The following is a 22549-nucleotide window of genomic DNA, read 5'->3' as shown; positions in this document are numbered from 1 at the left end:
ATCTGAACACTAGTCTGAACATTATCTGAACACTAGTCTTTACACTAGCCTGGACATTATCTGAACACTAGCCTGGACACTAGCTTGGACATTATCTGAACACTAGTCTGAACATTATCTGAACACTAGTCTTTACACTAGCCTGGACATTATCTGAACACTAGTCTGGACACTAGCTTGGACATTATCTGAACACTAGTCTATACCCTAGCCTGGACATTATCTGAACACTAGTCTGGACACTAGTCTGAACACTAGTCTATACACTAGTCTGGACACTAGCCTGTGCACTAGTCTGAACACTAGTCTATACACTAGCCTGGACATTATCTGAACACTAGTCTATACCCTAGCCTGGACATTATCTGAACACTAGTCTGGACACTAGCTTGGACATTATCTGAACACTAGTCTGGACACTAGCTTGGACATTATCTGAACACTAGTCTGAACATTATCTGAACACTAGTCTTTACACTAGCCTGGACATTATCTGGACACTAGCCTGGACACTAGCTTGGACATTATCTGAACACTAGTCTGAACATTATCTGAACACTAGTCTTTACACTAGCCTGGACATTATCTGGACACTAGTCTGAACACTAGCCTGGACATTATCTGGACACTAGTCTATACACTAGTCTGAATATTAGTCCGACTGGTTCGAGTAGAACTAAATCATGTTGGAATTTGGGATTTAATGATACACTGAATTATGAGGACAGATTCAAATCCCGAACACACACACACAAACACACACACACAGCTTGTTGTTGTTTTCTGTTCTCTGAGATTGGCTAATGGATACAGCATTGCTGCACAGCTGGCAGCAGTGAACCCACTTTACCCCAGTCCGTCTCACACACACTTCAAATACTCCGGTCCAGCAGTCCAGATTACTCCAATTACAGAGCAGCCCGGCCGCACGCAGTCTGGTACCTATCACTCAGAGCCATCGGCCCGCAGACCCGGAATCTCCTGCTTCCCTGCGGCCGCTTTCCCAACAGAGGAACACTGCCTTCCAAACTTCCAACCAGCCCTCTCTGGCAATTACAGAGCGCACACACACACACACACACACACACACACACAAAACAGTTAAACATGGCCTTCGCTCTGACCTCTGACCTGTCTGAACTTTCCATTCCAGTAAGTCTGGGCAGACTTCTTCTTTCATCTTACACTGGAGCAAAGAGACTGTACTGTAGCTGACTGATAGACGGACAAAAGTATTGGGACACCTGCTCATTCAGTGTTTCCTCTGAAATAAAGGGTGTTAAAAAGAGTTTCTCCTGCTTCTGTTGGAGTAACTGTCTCTACTGACCAGAGAAAAAGACTTTCTACTAGATTTTGAAGAAGGAGCATTGCTGTGAGGATTTGATTGCATTCAGACACAAAAGAGTTAGTGAGGTCCACCATCATCCCAGAGAACACAGTTCTTCCACTGCTCCACAGCTCCTCAATGCTGGGGGACTTTGTACCCCTCTAACCCAGAGTCCTATTCTATTGGCAGTACATCTTTACAGGACAAGGCAAGCGGTGTGTGTGATTTTGCATATACGTGTCAGTAATGGGGCAAGTAGCTGAATTTAGTAGCATTTATTAGAAGGGGTGTCCACAAACATTTGGACATATAGTATATAAACGTCAACAATTAGCCTTGGAGACATGAGCCTAATGAAGCTAATAAGCAACGGAAGGTCACACCTCACTAATTAGCAGTGTAGCTAAGAGGCTAATATAGCATTTAATATCTCATCTGTAAAAAACGCTGAAGAAGAAGAAAAACACTTGAAGATTTTATTGAGTTTAAAATCTGTTTCAAAAACATCCAATAATTCAAATAAGATTCAGAGAGATTTACAGCACAAAAAACAGGACCTGAGAATGCGTACACACACACACACACACATACACACACACACACACACACACACACATACACACAAAACTAAACAAAACAAAAAAACTGAAACAAAAAACAAAACAAAACCAACAAAACACAATAAAACAAAACAAAAAAACAAACCGAAACAAAAAATGAAATGAAACAAAACCAACAAAACAATAAAAACAAAAACAAAACAAAAAATGTTCTTCATGTTTTTTCAGAAGTCACTAGCTTCTTTTAGCCAGACTATAAATCTGCTATTTTGAACTTCTATCTGTAATCATCATTTTTAGAACAATTAAGCTTCAAACTCTTTAGACTAAAACTCTGTAACTCTAAACTCTACAGTTTATAAATCCACAGTCTGGGATTTCACTCCTCAAATTCCAAACCTGGCTCTTAGCTCACATATTAATTAAATAAAAAAATTCGTATTAAACAGGACATTCTGGAGCACAGCACTCCGCAGCTATGAAAAATAATAATAATTCTTCAAATTCTAGAGTTTAACATTGTGGAACTTAAAATTCTAGAGCTTGAAACTGTGGAAATGTTAAACTTTAAATTTTAGATCATAAAAATTCTCTAAAACAAATGTTTGGAATTTAGAGACAGAATTCTACAGCAGGTCAAAGAAATAATTCCTCAAATCCTAGAGCTTACAGTTAAGAGTTTAACATTTAAAAAAAAAAACTTTCTAGAAAAGTCTAGATTTATGGAACTTTATTGGAAAATCTTTTAGTTTTAGAGCGTACACATTTTTATTAACTTCAACTTTGAACTTTAAATTTTTTGGGGAAAAAGACTTTGGAATTTAGCTTAAAATGTATCAATGTATAATTCTAGTGCTTAGAGTTTCTGTTCTTCAAAAAAAAGTTTTGGAAGCAACTCTTTTAGAACTAATTGATACTAATTGTCATTGGGGTGGAACCCTCAACAGGTACAGCTTCAGTACCTTTAGTAGTAGAACACGACTGTACCTGAATCCTATTTTCTTCCTGTTTTTAAAAATGTTTCATCCTGTTTTTACTTACCATTTAGAATTACGTTCTAATGCCTTTACTTTCCAGAATAAGGTTCTAATGACATTACCATCCAATATTAAGTTCTAATGACATTACCTTCCAGAATAAGGTTCTAATGACATTACCTTCCAGAATTATGTTCTAAAGACATTACCATCCAATATTAAGTTCTAATGACATTACCTTCCAGAATTACGTTCTAATGACATTACCATCCAATATTAAGTTCTAATGACATTACCTTCCAGAATTACGTTCTAATGACATTACCATCCAATATTAAGTTCTAATGACATTACCTTCCAGAATAAGGTTCTAATGACATTAACTTCCAGAATTACGTTCTAATGACATTACCATCTAGCATGCTTTGCAAAATCCGTTGTTAAAAGTGCTGTGCAAATACATTTTGATTGATTTACGAAGTTTAAATTACATTACCATCCATATGATTTTAATGGCATTACCATGCAGTAAAAGTCTGAATGACTCATATGGTGTAAAGTTCTAATAAAAGCGTCCAGTATGATTTTCAAAACAAAATAATGAACAAAACATATTTTGATGTAGAATATTACAGTATATTGAGGATAACCTGTTAACCCGTGTATAGCAGGTGGATATGGGCAGTGACGAGAAATGGAGGGAAAGTTTTGGTTTGGTTTTGGTTTGTTAAAAAAGTAAATAAATAAGACTGAAATTTCAATTTAAAATTGAAACTAAAATCAGTCCTAACTCCGAACACTGTGAGAAGCTGAGCAATGCTCATTTCCTGTGTGATGAAGAGCAGAACGGTTGGGTCTGCAGGGACGAGGGGAGTGTCTGTGCTGGACCAGAGGAGCCTCAGAGATTGACCGTGTGGGGCTGATAGACCACCGTATCTCCTTTATCCTTCATGCGCTCCCTGCAGAGAGAAACAGAAAGATCGGTCAGTATCAAAAACGACGGGTTGGCCCCCGGTGGTCCAGCGGCCCAAGGTGCTGTCACTATAATCAGAGGGTCGCTGGTTCGAATCCCGGTCATGCTGCTAGCCATCGGCAGCCGAGGCCTAGAGAGAGCACGATTGGCCTTGCTCTTTTCAGGGCGGGTAGATGGCGCTCCTCCCCCAAATCACTTGACCGCGGTGCTGGCCGTCGCTGGCGTCTGCGGGCTGGTGCATTGGAGCTGGGTATGCAGCGCTCCCATCCAGGCGCCCAGTTGGTTGCCCGTTGATGTTGCTTTGGTGGCAGTTCAGAAACTGAGCGGCATGTGTTGGAGGGGGCGTGTGGGCGGGGTTAGGTAACTGGCGACCCAGCTTTCAATTCTTTAATACAAGCTTATCATTACCACAACTCCACGAGATCTTCTAATAACCTCCACACAGCTTTCTTCAGGACATCACATCAGTCTAGCAGCTGCCTGGAAGTGGGAACCGTTCAGGACCCCACTGTAGAACCCACTGTTTTAGTTAATGTAACTATTAATAGTCCAGCTTCCATTATTCTGAAGCAGCGTCTCCTCCACACAGCCACTCTCTCAGAGCTTCACTGGAGCTGAACTGCATCGGCAGCATCTGGAGATTAAAATCAGGATCTGAAAACATGCTGACGGTGCAGAAATCTGCTGGTGAAACAGAGCGTCCCGAAGTGCACGGGAACGACTTCACGCCGAGCGCAACTTCAAATAAACACCCTCTGATCACCCCAACGACGGCTCTGACCATGAAACCTGCTGACCTAAACCTGGCCTCCAACCGAGCGAGAAATATTCAACTGACTCAAAACAGAGCACTTGGTGCGTTACCTGGGCGACGCCACACACACACACCTGGTCACGTCTCAGACATGGGTACTACCTAACCCTACTCCTTTTGGGGGGGGGTATGGAGTCACTGCGGAAAAAACAACGTTTGGTTTCTTGCTGATTCGCACTGCTGGGTTTTTTCGAAGGTTGCTTGGGATAGCACTTCTTGTTGTTGCTAAGCAACAGCAGGTTTAAAGCATGCAACTTACCAAACTGATTAAAGGAGCAATTCAGTGACTGGTCACTGACCACAGATTCAGGCCATCATCCAAGACATGTTCAGTGTGCTTTTTTTAGTTTACAACAGCAGATGCTACGCTAACATTGCTAACAAACACTGGACTTAGACTGTCACCAATTTACTCATCTCTGTAAAAATGAGTCTACAAGCGTGTTTCAGGGCGAATTTTTCCCGCCGTTACCATAGCAAAGACACACCAACACGCCCTAAATCAAGCCGCACGGTGTGCGGTTGACGGCTCGCCAAAAGTTTGCTAAAATAGGGCCCTAAATGTTTAAATAAGGTCCATCTACGCTGAACAGACTGAAAGCATATTTAGAAAGATTAAATTGGTGAAAGTCCAAGTCCATTGTTTGTTAGCATCGTTAGCCTAGCATATTTAGTTGTCAACTAAAGAAGCACATGTCAGATACCCAACATGTCTCGGCGGTGGGCTGTATCTGGGGGCAGGGATCAATCCATGGGTCCTTTTAGACTGTTCTCGAACCTACAGACCAATAGAACGAGACGCTGTAGAGCAGCCGTGAGCACATGACCCCAAAGTCACCGTGCCCAATGCTGGGCTGTGTGGTCCTCTCAAGTGATGAGGGGGCTCCCTCCAGTACCACTGGGATGAGTTGGAGTGGCAGAACTAATCACACAACATCAATACCTGACCTCACTGGTGCTCATGTGGGGCTGAGTGCAATCAATCCTCCTCACAGCAAAGATCCAACATCTAGCGTGAAGCCTAGAGCCTAGCCGTGAAGAGGGACACTCCTGGCTAATACCCTTAATTTTAGAAAAACCACTGGAGGAGCAGGTGTCCACATACTTTTGGCCAGCGTGTGAGAGTGGGACTGAGCTGCTGAGAAACGGCAGATTGGAGCAGGTCTGAGATCAGACGGAGGGGGGATGAGGGTCTTTAATGTGCAATAGGGGCTAAGTGAGGGGCTGTAAGAACACAGCAGTGTGTGTGTGTGTGTGTGTGTGTGTGTGTTAATGACTTTACTGTGCTGTGGTAAGAGGGAGTTGGGCTTGCTAAGGCATGCTGGGAAACCCAATAGCTGGAAAGTACCAGAGTGTCTGGAACGAACACACACACACACACACACACACACACACACACACACACACACACACCTTGATATGAAGAATTACCCCACACCACTTACAGTCTGCCTCTGATCTACTGATGGGTCTACTCTGTCTAAACACACACACACACACACACACACACACACACACACACACACACACACGTCCAAATGTTTGTGGACACCCCTTCTAATAAATGCATTTAGCTACATCAAGTTCCACCCACTGCTGACACACAGCTGGTCTAGTCCCTGCAGATACATACTCCCAAAAGAATAGGACCATCTGGAGCAGATCAACATCATGACCCTATTGGCTCCATGCTGTCTAATGCTGCCAGGCGTGGGCTAGAGGGGTATAAAGCCCCCCAGCATTGAGGAGCTGTGGAGCAGTGGAAGAACTGTGTTCTCTGGAATGATGGTGATGGGATGAGTTGGGGAGTTGGGGGTGATGCGGTGGGGTGGTGATCATCATCCAACATCCTGACTTGACTAAGGCTTTTGTTACCTAATACAATCAAATCGTCACAGCAATGCTCCTCCTCCTCCAAAATCTAGTAGAAAGCCTCTTCTCTGGACAGTAGAGACAGTTACTCCAACAGTAGCAGGATCGACTCTTTGATATAGCCTTAATTTCAGAGGAACTAATGAAGCAATGAGCAGGTGTCCCAATACTTTTGTCCATATGGTGTATGGTTACCACCCTATAAACCTGCCACTATCTAGAACCTACATCAATCAAAGTGCTGCCAAATACAATAGCACACTAATAATGCATTCGTTTAGGTAATAATTCATGCTCAATAATCTGCGTAACAGGGTGGTAACAAAGTGTTTATTGCATAATATTACAAATGCATAATCTATTTCTAATGCAGGGACATGCTAATTTGTCTTCCCTAAGATCAAGCGTTACCAGCCTTTTTACTGTATAACCCCATGTACCACAACCTGATTGACAGGTTATGTCCTAAAGTATTCAGACACTTCTTCTAATTAGTGAATCCAATTAGCAACATGTGCAATAAGTGCTAATTGGAGCTTCCATTACTGGTTACCTATATAAATCTCCTACCTCTCTTATTAGCCCCGCCCTCCAGGTGTGAGCTATCTTTAAAGCCCTCTACTGTTACCCCGCCTCTCAGGATGAAAGCAAGTTGGGGGTGGTGCGGAGGAGGAGGGGGGGGGTGCTAAAAGCCACAGTGTGAGATATGACCCCCCGTGGCTGTAACTCTATACTGGAATCTACCTGAGGGCGAACGAGCCATAGAACAGAGGAGGAGAGAGAGGGCTGCGGTGAGGGGAGCAGGTGATGAATTTTTTGACTGTGTTTTTTTTGACTGCAGAAGATTCTCAGTTTTATGACTAACTGAGCAGAAAGGATTGACTATATGATCTACACTTACATCCATCCAACAGATGCAGGAGAACATAAATCCAGTAAAAAGGAGAAACAAGAGCTTCTCATTCAGAAAGAAAGTAGTGAGATCTTGTCGGTGAGCTAGTCTGAAGAACAGAGCTCGGTTCCTCCAGGGTTCTCCTGGACGCCCCCCAGTCCAGCCAGCACAGCGTGGAGGATGTGTTCAACTCCATCAGCAGCAGCAGCAGCAGCTCACCTGATTTACCATCATTAAGCCCTGATTTACCATCAAACCAGGTGTTGATCTGAGGAGAACTCTAAATAATACTAGACTCCATGAGAGAGGAGAACTTTGGAGATGTTCTAATGATGAACACAGTGATGGAGAACCTCCACGGCTTTAGTGTTTATTCTAATATCAGTGTTTTACTGAGCAGATCAGCAGCTCTTAGGAAGGGAAAAACCTTCTTAACTTTTAATTCTCATACAATAAAGAGCTGTGGAGCAGTGGAAGAACTGTGTTCTCTGGAACGATGGTGGTGGAGCTCCATCCAGTACTTTTAGGATGGTGACCTCGCTAACATTCTTGTTGTTGAATGCAATCAAATCCTCACAGCAATGCTCCTCCTCTAAAATCTAGTAGAAAACCTTCTTCTCCAACACTCCAACTTGTTCTTAATACCCTTGATTTCAGAAGAAATGAGCGGGTGTCCCAATACTTTTGTCCACAGAGCGTTGGTCTATATATTTTCAGTCCGACTGAAACAGTCAGTGATAAACCTGTGGGTTAACGTCTCTCTGAAGCTGCAGGTGCATCAGGTGTGCGTCAGTTTCCTGCACAGGTGAGCTTTACGACTTCACCTACGGGGCCTCCCGCTGACATCACCTTCCTCCTCAGCTCTAAATCAGCCTCTCCTCTTTATCACCCTGTCAGGCTCATCTCACTGGTCCGGGCCCGAGCAGACCCGGCGGATGATGACCCCTCCTTTCAGCTGCGTCTCTTTCTCACCGGGATGATCCAAGGGTCCGACTGTGACCTACTGACCCCGGTCGCTGGTTTGAATGCCTGCCATCAGCAGCCGGAGCCTGAGCGAGCACAATCGGCCTTGCTCCCTCCGGGTGGGTAGATGGCGCTCTCTCTCTTAGGAGTGATGCTGGCCGGCACAGCATCTTATTGATTTGGACGAAGATGCAGATGTTTTGACCTTTTCTGAGGAGGCTTTTGTCAGCCTTCAGCCTCCCAGTGTTTTCGGGAGCGTGTTTAGTACAGCTCTCTGTATTCTCTCTCTCACACACACACACACACACACACATAACAACACACTCACCTTTTCTGCTTCTTGGTGTAAAGGACTATTGCTACGACCATAATAACCAGCGCGAGTATGGCTCCGACGCTGCCCAGCACGATGCCCAAAATGTCATCTGCAACAAAAACAAACAAACAAACAGATACATAAAGAAATACGTTTGTTTTTCTGACCTTTAGAGGTGAAACATTTGGAGAGTCTGAAGGGAGTCAGGGAAAACGACAAGTCTGAGCAATATTCACACACACACACACACACACACACACACAGGCTCGACATTTCTCAATTAGTCTTTCCACACATAGGTCCAACCTTACAATACATGACTTAAGGGTGTGTGTGTGTGTGTGTGTGTGTACGTGCATGCCTGTGTGTGTGTGTAGGCCTTAGCTTGGGAAAAACACAGAATTAATTAACCAGAATATTTTTAGGTTATCCACACTAGATTTGAATCAGTGTCACATGAATTAGTAGTAGTAGTAATAATAATAATAATAATACAAAAGAATTATCACCATATATACAGTATCTTTAGTACGACCAACCAGAACAGATATTATATGTATTTGTTGATTTATTTACTTTATTTATACATAATATATATTTATAGATCAGCTATAAACATACTGTTTTATGTATACAGTATCTTTAGTACAACCAATAAGAACAAATATTATATGTATATATTGACTTTGACTATATATATATATATATGGTTTACTTATATATGTGTGTGTGTGTGTGTGTGTGTGTATATATATATATATATATATATACACATACACACACAAACACACACACACACACACACATATATATAGTATATATACACATATATATCTTATATTTAGATCAGATAGATCAGATTAGATCAGATTCCAGGCGTTAGATCAGATTCCAGGCGTCCTCTTGCCTCTACGCGAGATCAGCCAGTGCCGGAGCCAGCCCTGCCCAGCATTGGCTGAGGAGAGGAACAGCTGTGACGGCAGTCAGAGGACGGGCCGAGACGTTGGCGAATCACTTGATATTTGGGGAAATGAATCAAGTTCCAGCGAGCGTTCTGTTGTTGTTGACGGACGCGACTAGCATAAACAGCACATGCTCGCGTGGCGCTTCAGCGACAGATTCGTAAACATCACAGACAGATACAGATCACCTACACCTGTTCACGTCAACCATCGAGCCAAATCTGATCTGAGCAAAACAACAGACTGAATGTAGCCAGTCAGAGACAGCTTTCAAACATGGCGGAGGTAGTTTCACCATTAGAGACCCTATTAACAACACGTGTTAATGTTGCCATGCAGAAACCTTGTATCTAATGTGAATCTGGCAGTTGTTCTATATATTGCATCTACATTTCTTGATGAATGGACCAATAGAAATGCTCCATAATGACATAATGACCTGAATAAAATTTGTATGTATGTATATATATTTATATATATGTGTGTATGTATATGTGTGTGTGTATATATATATAAATATATATATGCACATACATGAGATATAACAGCACAGACAGCTTGTTACACCATATTGTGGATAGCTGTTGTGATGTAATCAGAGGGGTCTGTACTGATTCCCACCCGGGTTTGTTTACGTGGAGAGGAGACGGGCTGACGTGGGAAGTGATGCGGAAATGTGGAGGAAATGTGAAGAGACAGAACCAGAGTGAGAGGAGGACGAGAAGAAGAGCAAAAATGACAACGAATGCAGAGTCACCAGCACGGGACATGTGCCTGCATGTAACTGTCCAGCGCAGAAGACTTTCTACTGGAGTTTGGAGAAGCATTGCTGTGAGGATTTGATTGCACTGAACTCTTTTGCTGCCGCATTTAGAATGCAATCAGTCAGAATCATCCCCCTCATCATCCCCAACTCCCCCCATCCAAAAGTACTGGATGGAGCTCCACCACCATCATTCCAGAGAACACAGTTCCTCCACTGCTCCACAGCTCAAAGCCAAAAAAGACCTTAAAGGGGAACTCCATAGAATTACCAAAACTCTCTGTATAACTCAGGGTGTGAGAGGAGCTCATTCAGAGTCGGGGGTTCGGTGTGAACCTGAGCTTCACTGTAGAGAAACTGACCCGCTTGGATCTCTTTACAATGGTGGTGAATAGAACCAGGCGTCGGTCGCCATGACTACAACACAGATACAGCCCATAATTGATCTCCTATCCAAACCCACCAGTGCAGCTACAACACGAGTCTTCTGAGTTTTATATGGGATGATGATGATGATGATGATGATGATGAAGGTAAAATAGTGAATAGAGAACCTCAACTAATCCAGTTCTCTTTAGGGACTACTTTCTGTAGCCGCACTACACCCTGCAGCATGTATCCCTCCACCATTTTAATGATCTGGTTCTAAAAGCAGGTTCTAGAGCCGAACTCTTCTCAGAACTCTGGTAGAACCGTGTCTCAGGCATCAGGCAGCGTCTTCATCACCATTAGGTGAAGAACTTTCTGTGAGGAGCTTTTAGAGAATATCGTAATAGTGAAAAATATATTGTGGAACACACACTCAGACACACACACACACAGTCAGACACACACACACACACAGCAGGACAGACAGATCAGTGCTGAATATTTTAAAAGATTAGATCTCATCAGATAGAGCTTCATACACTCCCCCTTCCATTTCCTCCCGCATCCCTTCAACTGACCCACAGCTCTCTGCCTTTACTCACACACACACACACACACACACACACACACACACACACACACACACACAGTCGTGTATAAACTGTGTAGGAATGCATGAGGTTTATTTACACTCAGATACACTAATGGAGTGAACGCTGTGATCCTGCTCAGGGCCGATACGCTTCAGTTATATGAGGGCCTGAGGCCGAGAGACAGTCAGACAGACAGAGAGAGAGAGAGAGAGTAAGGGAGCTGGAGCTGCTAGGCTAATGTAGCTAACAAGTAATAGGAAGTCTATACCCCACCACTTAGCACTGGAGCTGCTAGGCTAATGCAGTGCGGGGCTCATTGCTGCAGTGCGTGAGCCGTGCGTATCCGCGGTGTTTAGGCATGACCAGGCCGATTTAACAGAAACGCTTGATTCCAGATTAGGAACAGAACTCTGGGAATGATTTTAGGAGCGGTCCGTTACAGCAGGCTGAGGAACCAGAACTAACAAAAACAAAGCCCAGTTGAGAGCGGATCCGGACTGCAGAACCGCTGCCGAGGATCTGAGAGACTGGTCCTCATCAGCCGTAATCAGAACTGTGTGTGTTATTAGAGCTCAGCTCGGCTCGGCTCTTCTGTAATCAGCGTCCCGCTGGCAGTTCTGAGCCCAGAGAGTTTGGATATTTATGAAATCTCACTGGCAGCAAGACACCGATTACTGAACTAATTACTGAACTGGTTCTGATTAGATCTGCTGAGGACACATCCCCGGACACATCCTGTCCCCACTGACGGCGTCTTACAGAAGGACCATTTAGGACCCGATACAGTGAGCAACGACCCAAAGCAGCTGCTGACCAGCACATATTTAATGCTGAGGACAGGACGTGTCCAGGGGGAAAGGACGTGTCCGGGGGGATAGGACGTGTCTGTGGGGATAGGACGTGTTTGGAGGAATAGGATGTGTTCGGGGGGATAAGATGTGTCCGGGGGGATAGAACATGTTCGGGGGGGGGGGGGGTATGGACGTGTTCGGGGGGGATATGGACGTGTCCGGGGGGGATAGGACGTGTCCGGGGGGGATAGGACGTGTTCGGGGGGGATAGGACGTGTTCGGGAATAGAAATTGTTCTGGGGGGATAGGATGTGTTCGGAGGGACTGGAAGTGTTCGGGGGGATAGGATGTGTCCGGGGGGATAGGATGTGTCTGGGGTAGGGATTGGTCGGGGGGATGGGACGTGTTCGGGGGGATGGGAAGTGTTCGGGGGGGATAGGACGTGTTCGGGGGGATAGGACGTGTTCGGGGGGGATAGGACGTGTTCGGGGATAGAAATTGTTCTGGGGGGATAGGATGTGTTCGGGGGGATAGGATGTGTTCGGGGGGACTGGAAGTGTTCGGGGGGATAGGATGTGTCCGGGGGGATAGGATGTGTCTGGGGTAGGGATTGGTCGGGGGGGTGGGACGTGTTCGGGGGGATGGGACGTGTTCGGGGGGATAGGATGTGTCCGGAGGGATAGGATGTGTCTGGGGTAGGGATTGGTCTGGGGGATGGGACGTGTTCGGGGGGATTTGAAGTGTTCGGGGGATAGGACGTGTTCGGGGGGGGGTAGGACGTGTCTAGGGTAGGGATTGGTCTGGGGGATAGGATGTGTTCGGGGGATAGGACGTGTCCGGGGGGGGGGGGGGGTAGGACGTGTCTAGGGTAGGGATTGGTCTGGGGGATAGGATGTGTCCGGGGGGATGGGATGTGTTCGGGGGAATAGGACATGTCACAACTATATACAAGAGGTTCTCCATCCTAAAGAAGAACCTTTAACCCAGCATAGAAATGGTTCTCAGAGTGTTTATGCTTCTATATACAGAACCTCTGTCTTTACTAGAGAACCCTTAAAAGGTGTTTGATGTATAACAGTAGGGGAACCCTTTTTGGTGCTTTTAGGAATTTTAGGAAAACCAGTTTTAAGGAACCGTACAAACAGTTCTCCATCATAAAGAAGAACCTTCTAACCAGGCCTTGAGTGTTCCACTCCTTTATTTGACACCAGCCAATCAGATCTTAGAACAGCAACAATTTAAATTTCTATCATAATCATATTCCCAACAGTGCAGAACGTGAGAACCGCAATGTGAGACGCAGAACGTCTTTACCCTCCCGGTGTTTCTGTACGAAGGTCACAGGTCAGAGGAGATAACTCCCTGCAGCTGCGGACAGGCAGTGTTGGGTGGAAAACGTTCCAGATCAGATTGGGAACGGATGCGTCCTGCAGATTGTGTGTGTGAGTGTGTGTGTGTGTGTGTGGTTCCACTCTAATGACACGAACACACTCAGGGCTTAAAAACACACTCAAAACAAGCCTCCTGTCCTTCCAGACAGAGCGCACACACACACACACACACACACACAAACAAGCGGAAAGGAGGAATTAGGAACAGACCTGATGTCCAAAAGTTTGTGGACACCCCTTCAAATGAATGTATTCAGCTACTTTAAGCTGCACTCATTGCTGTCACAGATGTGCAAATGCACACACAGCTTGTCTAGCCCCTGTAGAGAAGAAGTACTGCCAATAGAATAGGACTCTGGAGCAGATCAACATCATGACCCTATTGACTCCTAATGCTGTCTAATAATGCCAGACGTGGGCTAGACGGGTATAAAGCCCCCAGCATTGAGCTGTTCAGGATGTTGGTCATGCTGGTCAAGGAGCATGTCTACCTCCGAGACACGTGAAGAAGCTCCATCGCATCTTCTCAAACTGCCGGAGGAGAAAGCTTACTGCTAATTCTCTCACATGCTGGCCAGCTAACAGATGCCCGCGCTGGCCAGCATGACCGCAGTCCAGCATCTCCACAGGAAATCAGACAACCTGGTCATCTGATGCTTCCTGAACTTCACCCTGATTGTACAAGACCTCTGAAGCTCTCTGAGGACAGCAGGAATGAGAGCAATGCTGGAGGAGGTTGAGAAATCACTGCTTGCACTCATCCACAGGCATTGCAACACTGAGGAACTGGTACAAAGGTGACCAGAACTGGGCTGAACTGGGCTGAACTGGGCCTCTTTCTCAATTCTGCCATTCCGCACTCACGCAGCAGGAGACATTTCACTAGGGATGTCCCGATCCAGGCCTTTTTAACAGATCAGGTATCGGCTTTTAAGGTTCTGATCCACTTCCGAGTGCCACCTGGCGTCCTCTAGTACCCAGTACTAGACATGATCCCCAGCTGCTGCAGACCAACTTCTCATTTCTTCTGAAGCTTATCAAGTTTAGACCTTATTCAGTGTGGAGAGCTGAACCGAGCTTTATCTGAGCCGATAAGAGCGACGGCGTTACCAGTTAGCAGCCAGAACAGAAGCTGAAGTTAGCTCGAATGCTAACTCTCTCCATTCCACCTTAAACAGTGCTGCAGGTACAGTGCATATATCCGAACAGCAGAGCGGAACTGCTGCCTTATTTAAGGTGGAATGGAAAGTTGGGGGAAGAGGGAAACTTTAGCTTAGCGTTAGCGGAGCAGCAGAGCCTCGCCGTAAACGTGACCCTGAGGATCTGAACCCAGTCCGATCTTCTCCTCCATTTTCTCCACTTGGGAAGATCTACCGTTCCTCCCGTCCCGTCTTCACTCCGGAGTTCCTCCTGGTTAGAAACCAGACTACGGTGGAACTGCTCTAATGTTCTACCAGCAGGAGAACCAAGCTCCTTTCTTTGGGAGCTCCAAGCCAGCTCTGAACGGCGCATCCAGAACCAAGGAGGAGGCTAAAGCTAATGCTAACGCTAATGCTCACATGCTAAGTGATCAGACTGCAGAGTTGTAGAGGAGCTGGGAGCTGAATGGTCAGGTGGGTCGGTCAGACTGGACCGTAGGATATGAAACACTACCGAGTTTAAAACCAGGTTTAAAACGCTGCTGCAAACAAAGGAGATCAGATCAGATTAGACTCGAGTCTGATTACAGACACCGGCGCTAAAACAGTGAGTTTACTGCTGTTTACTGCTGTGGATTAGCATTAGCCTACCTATAATGTGGGGCTGGATTAGATACAGAAACACAAAGATCAGATCGGTATCGGACGATAGTCAGCATTTAGAGACTCGGATCGGATCAGGGGGTAAAAAAAACAAAAACTAGATTTAAAAAAACCTAGACATCCCTAATTTTAAAAAGGCTTTTCATAATAATAATAATAATAATAATAATAATAACCATTTTCCCTCCATTGGATGGCAAATATAAACATACACCTACTCCATGTAATCTATTACAGTATCAGTAGTAGACACTAATATTGATTTGTCGTCATCTTTGAATTTTTGAACCCATCAGTCATGGGTTTCATCTGTTCTAATATCTCTGACACGCCTCATCAGCTTATTAATAAATCTATGTTGTAATAACGGTACGCTACACTACATGTGACTTCCAGTAGAACAACTGCAAACAGTGACACACCATCAGCTGCTGAATACGGCGAAACACCTCCACCTAGTGTACGGTGCGGTGAATTACACTGACTGCACTGACTGTGTGGCACTGGCTCAGGCTGTAAGATCCTCTGATGCCTCCAGATTCTACATCAAGGCCATCAGTCTGGAGTTTGTCTCTTCTTGCTGCAGCAACAGCCTCTACTCGTCTGGGGAGGCTCTGCATTAGATGTTACACTTTACACCCTTCTAGCCCACGCTCAGCTTTCAACACAGTGACCAGGATGCAGATTCATACTGGATTAAAATCACTCCTCAATTATTCAGACTGTACAATTATTCAGACTACAGACACACACACAACTATCAATGTGAGACTGTGTAAAGCACACACACACACACACTGCAGATTCATACTGGATAAAAATTACTACAAAAAAAACAAAACAGAATTTACTGTTAAGTTCAAAAATACCAGAGTCTGCAGATTCATACTGGATTCAGATTCATAAAATCACTCCTCAATTATTCAGACTGTAAAAACATACTGTGTAAAACACACTGCAGATTCATACTGGGTGAAAAACACGGTCTACACACTACATACACACTGCAGATTCATACTGGGTGAAAAACACGGTATACACACTACATACACACTGCAGATTCATACTGAATAATGATGACTCCTAAACTATTAATGTGAGACTGTAAAAACCACACACACACACACACACACACACACACACACACACTGCAGATTCATACTGGATTAAAATTACTTCACAATTATTAGTCAGACTGTAAAAACTACAGACTGCAGATTCATACTGGATAAACTTCATGGTGCTTAAATCACCTGTAACGCAGTGCGTCTCATCCCCTGACCACCGGCCATCAGCCTGACACACGCGTTCCTGGGAGCCATGGAGACGGTAACCCTTGTTACAGGAAAAGCTGACCTTGGCTTCTTCCAAATACAGCGTTCCTTCCTTCTGGCCATGGTTTGGTGGCTTCAGCCATCCGCAGGACACCACTGCAGATCAGAAGGTCAGGTTGGGGTCAAAGGTCACAATAATTACAACATCTGTCTTATCACCGGGCGTGATCACTGATAATCTGCTGAGGCTGCAGTGAGTGTGTCTGGGTTCATATAAAGGGGTTAATGAGGGCACAGTACAGGAGAGTGATTTACCAGTCCAGGTAAACTGGTCATCTTCTTGTGTTCCCATAGCAACACCATCATCCAATTGTCCCACCAATCAGACTGATATTTCTCCAGATTCCCCCTGGCTCCTCCCCCCGAAACTGTTTCTGTACCATAACAGTGTGTGTTGTCATGATGGGTGTGTGTGTGTGTCTGATTGTAATGTCTCCCCCTGCTGGCCTCTACTGGAGCTCAATGTGTGAGGGCTAAGCTCCGGCCTACAGGTGCTGTTCATGATGGGACTGATTAGGACTCCTCTTAAGCTCCTCAGCTTGGGCTCTTCTTCACGAAGTCGCAGTTACTCTTCCAATCCTATCAAGACGTTGCTGTGGTACTTCGTTGATTCTGGTTCTGACCTGGATTATTATTATGGACTCGCTGCCTGTTTCCTGACCACGAGTATTGCTGTAGTCCTTATAAAGTCTCTCTGCACATGCAGCCTGCCTCAGCCCATGTGTTACAGACATGACTGGGGAGTGTGTAGACGTCCCAGGATTCACTCCTGAATTGTTTGAATCTCCTCTTGGTGGTGTAATAGAGCACCATTTTAAATCAGATCAACTTCAGCTCACCAGAGAGAGCTATCCAGGCTAAAGTACGGCTTCCAAACAGGTAGAGGTAGTTTCACACACTGTTGCTACTCAATTTCATACTGTAAATACTCAATTATAATTAGTTAGTGCAGCTGAATTGTTTTCGCAGTGTATTCCTAGTGTGTTCATTGCATAGGCAGTGTGTTTACTGTGTGTAAAGTGTATTTACAGTTTTAACGGATGCATTCGTAGTGTATTTTTTACTGTGTATTTTTGAGTATTTATAGTGTTTTTATTGTGAATTAACAGGTTGCTTACAGTGGATTTACAGAGCCGTTCTGGGTTGTTTAGAGTATTTACAGTGTGTTTACCATATGTAATTTATTGTATTTATGGTGTATTTACAGTGTATTGACCGTATGTTTACAGAGTATTTACAGTGCGTCTAGTGTATTTACAGTGTGTTTAGCATATGTACTACATATTTATTTTGTTTACAGTTTGTGTATTGTATTTACAGTGTAATTACAGTGTACTGATAGTGTGTTTACAGTGTGTTTAGTGTATTGATAGTGTGTTTACAGTGTGTTGATTGTATTTGGTGTGTTTACAGTGTATTTAGTGTATTGATAGTGTGTTTACAGTGTGTTTAGTGTATTGATAGTGTGTTTACAGTGTGTTTACAGTGTGTTGATTGTATTTGGTGTGTTTACAGTGTATTTAGTGTATTGACAGTGTGTTTAGTGTATTGACAGTGTGTTTACTGTATTGACAGTATGTTTACAGTGTGTTTAGTGTATTGAGTGTGTTTACAGTGTTTTTAGTGTATTGACAGTGTGTTTACAGTGGGTTTAGTGTATTGACAGTGTGTTTAGTGTGTTTACTGTATTGACAGTGTGTTTACTGTATTAACAGTGTGTTTACAGTGTGTTTAGTGTATTAAGTGTGTTTACAGTGTGTTTAGTGTATTGACAGTGTGTTTACAGTGTGCTTAGTGTATTGACAGTGTGTTTACTGTATTGACAGTGAGTTTAGAGTGTGTTTAGTGTATCGAGTGTGTTTACAGTGTGTTTAGTGTATCGAGTGTGTTTACAGTGTGTTTAATGTGTTTACAGTGTGTTTAGTGTATCGAGTGTGTTTACAGTGTGTTTAATGTGTTTACAGTGTGTTTACAGTGTGTTTACAGTGGGTTTAGTGTGTTTACTGTATTGACAGTGTTTAGTGTATTGACAGTGTGTTTACAGTGTGTTTACAGTGTGTTTAGTGTGTTTACTGTATTGACAGTGTGTTGAGTGTATTGACAGTGTGTTTACAGTGTGTTGAGTGTATTGACAGTGTGTTTCAGTGTGTTTACAGTGTGTTTAGTGTATTGACAGTGTGTTTACAGTGTGTTGAGTGTATTGACAGTGTGTTTACAGTGTGTTTAGTGTATTGACAGTGTGTTTACAGTGGGTTTAGTGTGTTTACAGTGTGTTTAGTGTATTGACAGTGTGTTTACAGTGTGTTTAGTGTGTTTACAGTGTGTTTAGTGTATTGAGAGTGTGTTTACAGTGTGTTTAGTGTATTAACAGTGTGATGAGTGTATTATCAGTGTGTGCTTGTTTCCAGACTCTTACCAGGCTGCAGGTCCTGCATGGTGGCAGCATGGCTGCGGTGTGCGAGCAGTGTGCTGTTACCCAGCTCCAGACTGCGAGTGCTCAGCGTGTCGTATTTACAGAACTGAGCTCCAATCCCTGAACACATCCTCAGAGTGGGCTCCAGCAGGGGATCGGCCGGATCTTCAGTGACTGAGAAGTTGGGGATGAAGGAGGGGTCGTGCTTCGGTGCAAAATAATACTCGTTCAGGAGGTGCAGCCTGTCGTAGGTGAACAGAGAGGACTGGTTGGTAATCGCCCCTTGGAGAGAATGAAGAGCAGAGATGGACACCATTAAACCATAATTATTATATAATATAAAGTATTATATAAATATAATTATTTATTAACACTCTGAAAGTGTCTAGGCTGATTTTGTACCACACTGTTTTTACCAATCTTTCAGCAAAACAGTGGAAAGATATATTATTTATTTAATATATTTTGAAGATTCTGGTCATTTATCAATTTACTAAAGTAAATGACAGTAGACTTATGTTAAACATTTTTCTAATATAAAACATTTTAGCAAATTATTGTAACAACAGCCTATAGAAACACTGTAGTACAGTAACAATTCGTAAATGTAACACTGCAGTAAATGATTGTAACATGTAATACAATAACAAAATAAAAATAAGTAAAGTTTTGGTCAAATATTTCCTACAGTACCGTTTTGGTAAAGTAGCAATTTTCAAAAACAATTTTTCAATTATTAATTCTGGTAAAGTAAATCATTTGTAATAAGTAATATATTTGGGTAAGTTTTCTATAGTAATGTTTTGGTAATATAAGATAAGATAAAATATCTAAATGTATCCTTTTCTTAAAGTAATAATTTAGTAACAAACAGTAACAATTTTTTAAAAGAACTAGATTCTACAGCAGTATTTCAGTAGAAATACTCCTCAAGCAATTATTCTGCTGAATGAACGATAGCTTGTGGACTGTGGACCTCATCTGTACCATCATACCTCCTCCCCATACACACACACTCTGCACCCTGAACCTACGACTGGGACCCCTATACACGGTCACACAGCACCCAAAAAGACTTCACCCCACCCACCCACACTACACCTAAACTCACACCCATCCAGTGTCTTTTGTAAATAATGTAAACATTCAGATTATATCAAACCTGTACATTTAAACCACTTTTACCAGCAGTATAAATATTCAGTATTTCTATTTTGTAAATTTGTGTTCTTTTTTGTACTACTAGTTTTTTTTTTCCTATGTTAATAATTTGGGCAAAGTACTCAAAAAAAAATTCCAATTTCCTAATGGAATATTTTTGAGAAAGTTTTTAATAGTTTTAATAGTTTTTAATAGTAATATTTTGTGTAAAGAAAATAATTTACTAATTTCTTATGATAATAATTTGTTACAAAAGTAACAGTTTCTTATAGTAATAATTTGGGCAAAGTAACAATTCCCATCCCAAAGTACCAATTTCCTAATGGAATATTTTTGGGAAAGTTTTTAATAGTTTTAAATAGTAATATTTTGTGTAAAGATTACTAAAAAATTTACCAATTTCTTATGATAGTAATTTGTTACAAAAGTAACTGTTTCTTATAGTAATAATTTGAGTAAAGTAACAATATACAAAAGTACCAATTTCCTATTGTTATTACGTAATACCTGATGTAACAATTTCTGATAGTAACTTTGTGGGAGAGAAAAAAAATTGCTAATGTAAGAAATGCTGCCAGCAATGTTTGGCAATAACCATCAGGTTTGATACTGTTATATTAACCGTAAAGGATCACTGTGCTGACTGTGCTATAATCATTCAGACCAAGAACATCAGCATCTTTCCAAAATGCTCATTATTTCATTATTTTACTAAAATACACAACATTTCCGGAGCTCGGACACAATGAGGTTTTTAATTTTGCTGCGTTTTCCAGGTTTTCCAGGAACAGCCCTGAGGTTCAGGCAGGTTCACCCAACGTGAGCAACCGTCCTGGACCTTGGATTGACGTGATAAGAGATTAGAGTGATAATGAGGCTGTAACTCATTTAATGGATCATATCTGATTGGCCGGTTTTACAGCGCTGTTAAATCAGAGCATTTATCTCAGAACTCAGGACGTCTTCTGGTTTCAGAAAGAATTTGAAATAATCTGAAGGTGTGACCATGTTGGACACAGGCTAACAAGTACTGGAAGCTTATATACTGCCAATTAGCATGGAGCTAACGACCTGCATTTTGTAAATACATGGTGCAATCTAAGGTAAGTGGTAAGCAGTTAGCACCATGCCAAGTCCAGTGCAGTTGCGGGACAGTACTGCACAATACCAGTCAAACTTCTGGACACAACCTGACTGAATAATCACAACAGCAACCTTTACAAACCTTCAGATGTGGTATCTGTGATACACCAGATGTCCAAATGTATGTGGACAGCCCTCATAAGTCTTAAGCCCTTGGTTTCACATGCAGCGCGGTTGCCCCATCATAAACACTATTACTATGGTCTTAATGTTTTGGCAGTGTGTAACTATTAATTCCTGAAGAAAATGCAGTGGTTGCTATGGGGTTACCAGTGGTTCCTACGCTGTTGTTACAGTATTACAGGTGGTTTCTATAAAGCTGCTAAGCAGTTACTATGGTGTTCCAAGTAGTTGTTATAGTTTTAGCTAAGTGGTTTCTATAAGTGGTTGCCAGGATATTGTTAGGTGACTGCTATGGCATCTCTTGTGGTTGCTAGGGGGTTGATTTGTGGTTGCTACGATATCCCTCCATGGATGATAGAATACTGTTAGATGGTTATTAGATGGTTTATAAGGTGCTGCAAACAGTCTGCTGTGCTATGTCTGATGGTTGCTATGATGTTGCTAGGTAGTTGCTATGTGCAGTCACTCATTATCATATTCTAAAAAATATAAAAAATATTAAAAAACAGACTAAAAAGGAGACTCACAGCCCGCCCCGAACGCAAAGATGTCCTGAGTGCTGGCACTGGGCTGAACCACTGATCCATCACTGGAGGTCAGATCGTCTTCAGGGTCATCGTTCATTTTACCCAGCAGCCCCAACGTCTGGCTGTTGAACTCCAGGGGCAAAAGAACAGTTAGGGTCATGACCCCTCCTCTGCTTCTGACCTCCATTCCGGCCCCAGAAGGGAACATCACGGTAACGTTCTGAGGAACCGCAGAGAACACAAATACACCTAGAACACACAGAACATTAGATCAGAGATTATCTAGCACAGGGGTCCACACAATATCCACACTGTCTACAGGGTTCCTGTGGTTTCTAGGGTTCCTGTGGTAGTCATGGTTTCAGTGGTATCTGTGTTCCTGTGGTATCCAGAATATCTGTGGTATTCATGGTTCATGTGGTACCCTGGGTTCTTGTGGTAGTCATGGTTTCAGTGGTATCCATGGTTTGAGTAGTATATGTG

General features: G+C 43.1%; 2 protein-coding genes across 4 annotated transcripts in view; both read right to left on the bottom strand.

Moving 5' to 3' along the window:
• The window catches only part of atad1a (ATPase family AAA domain containing 1a), a 296764-nt gene that overhangs the window by 50190 nt on the left and 224025 nt on the right, over positions 1–22549 (bottom strand). The window lies entirely within an intron of this gene.
• The window catches only part of susd2 (sushi domain containing 2), a 33259-nt gene continuing 12499 nt past the window's right edge, over positions 1790–22549 (bottom strand). For all 3 annotated transcript variants that reach the window (XM_072664646.1, XM_072664645.1, XM_072664647.1), the window contains 5 exons: positions 22067–22315; positions 19116–19394; positions 16619–16795; positions 8707–8803; positions 1790–3823 (listed from right to left, as the gene is read on the bottom strand). In XM_072664646.1, the coding sequence (XP_072520747.1) occupies positions 3763–3823; positions 8707–8803; positions 16619–16795; positions 19116–19394; positions 22067–22315 (863 nt within the window). In that variant the 3' untranslated portion in view covers positions 1790–3762. The remainder of the gene's footprint in view (positions 3824–8706; positions 8804–16618; positions 16796–19115; positions 19395–22066; positions 22316–22549) is intronic.

Source organism: Salminus brasiliensis, chromosome 20, assembly GCF_030463535.1.
Source record: "Salminus brasiliensis chromosome 20, fSalBra1.hap2, whole genome shotgun sequence".
Taxonomy (NCBI): domain Eukaryota; kingdom Metazoa; phylum Chordata; class Actinopteri; order Characiformes; family Bryconidae; genus Salminus; species Salminus brasiliensis.
The sequence above is the reverse complement of the archived record's forward strand: the minus strand, read 5'-3'. Positions and strand labels throughout refer to the sequence as shown.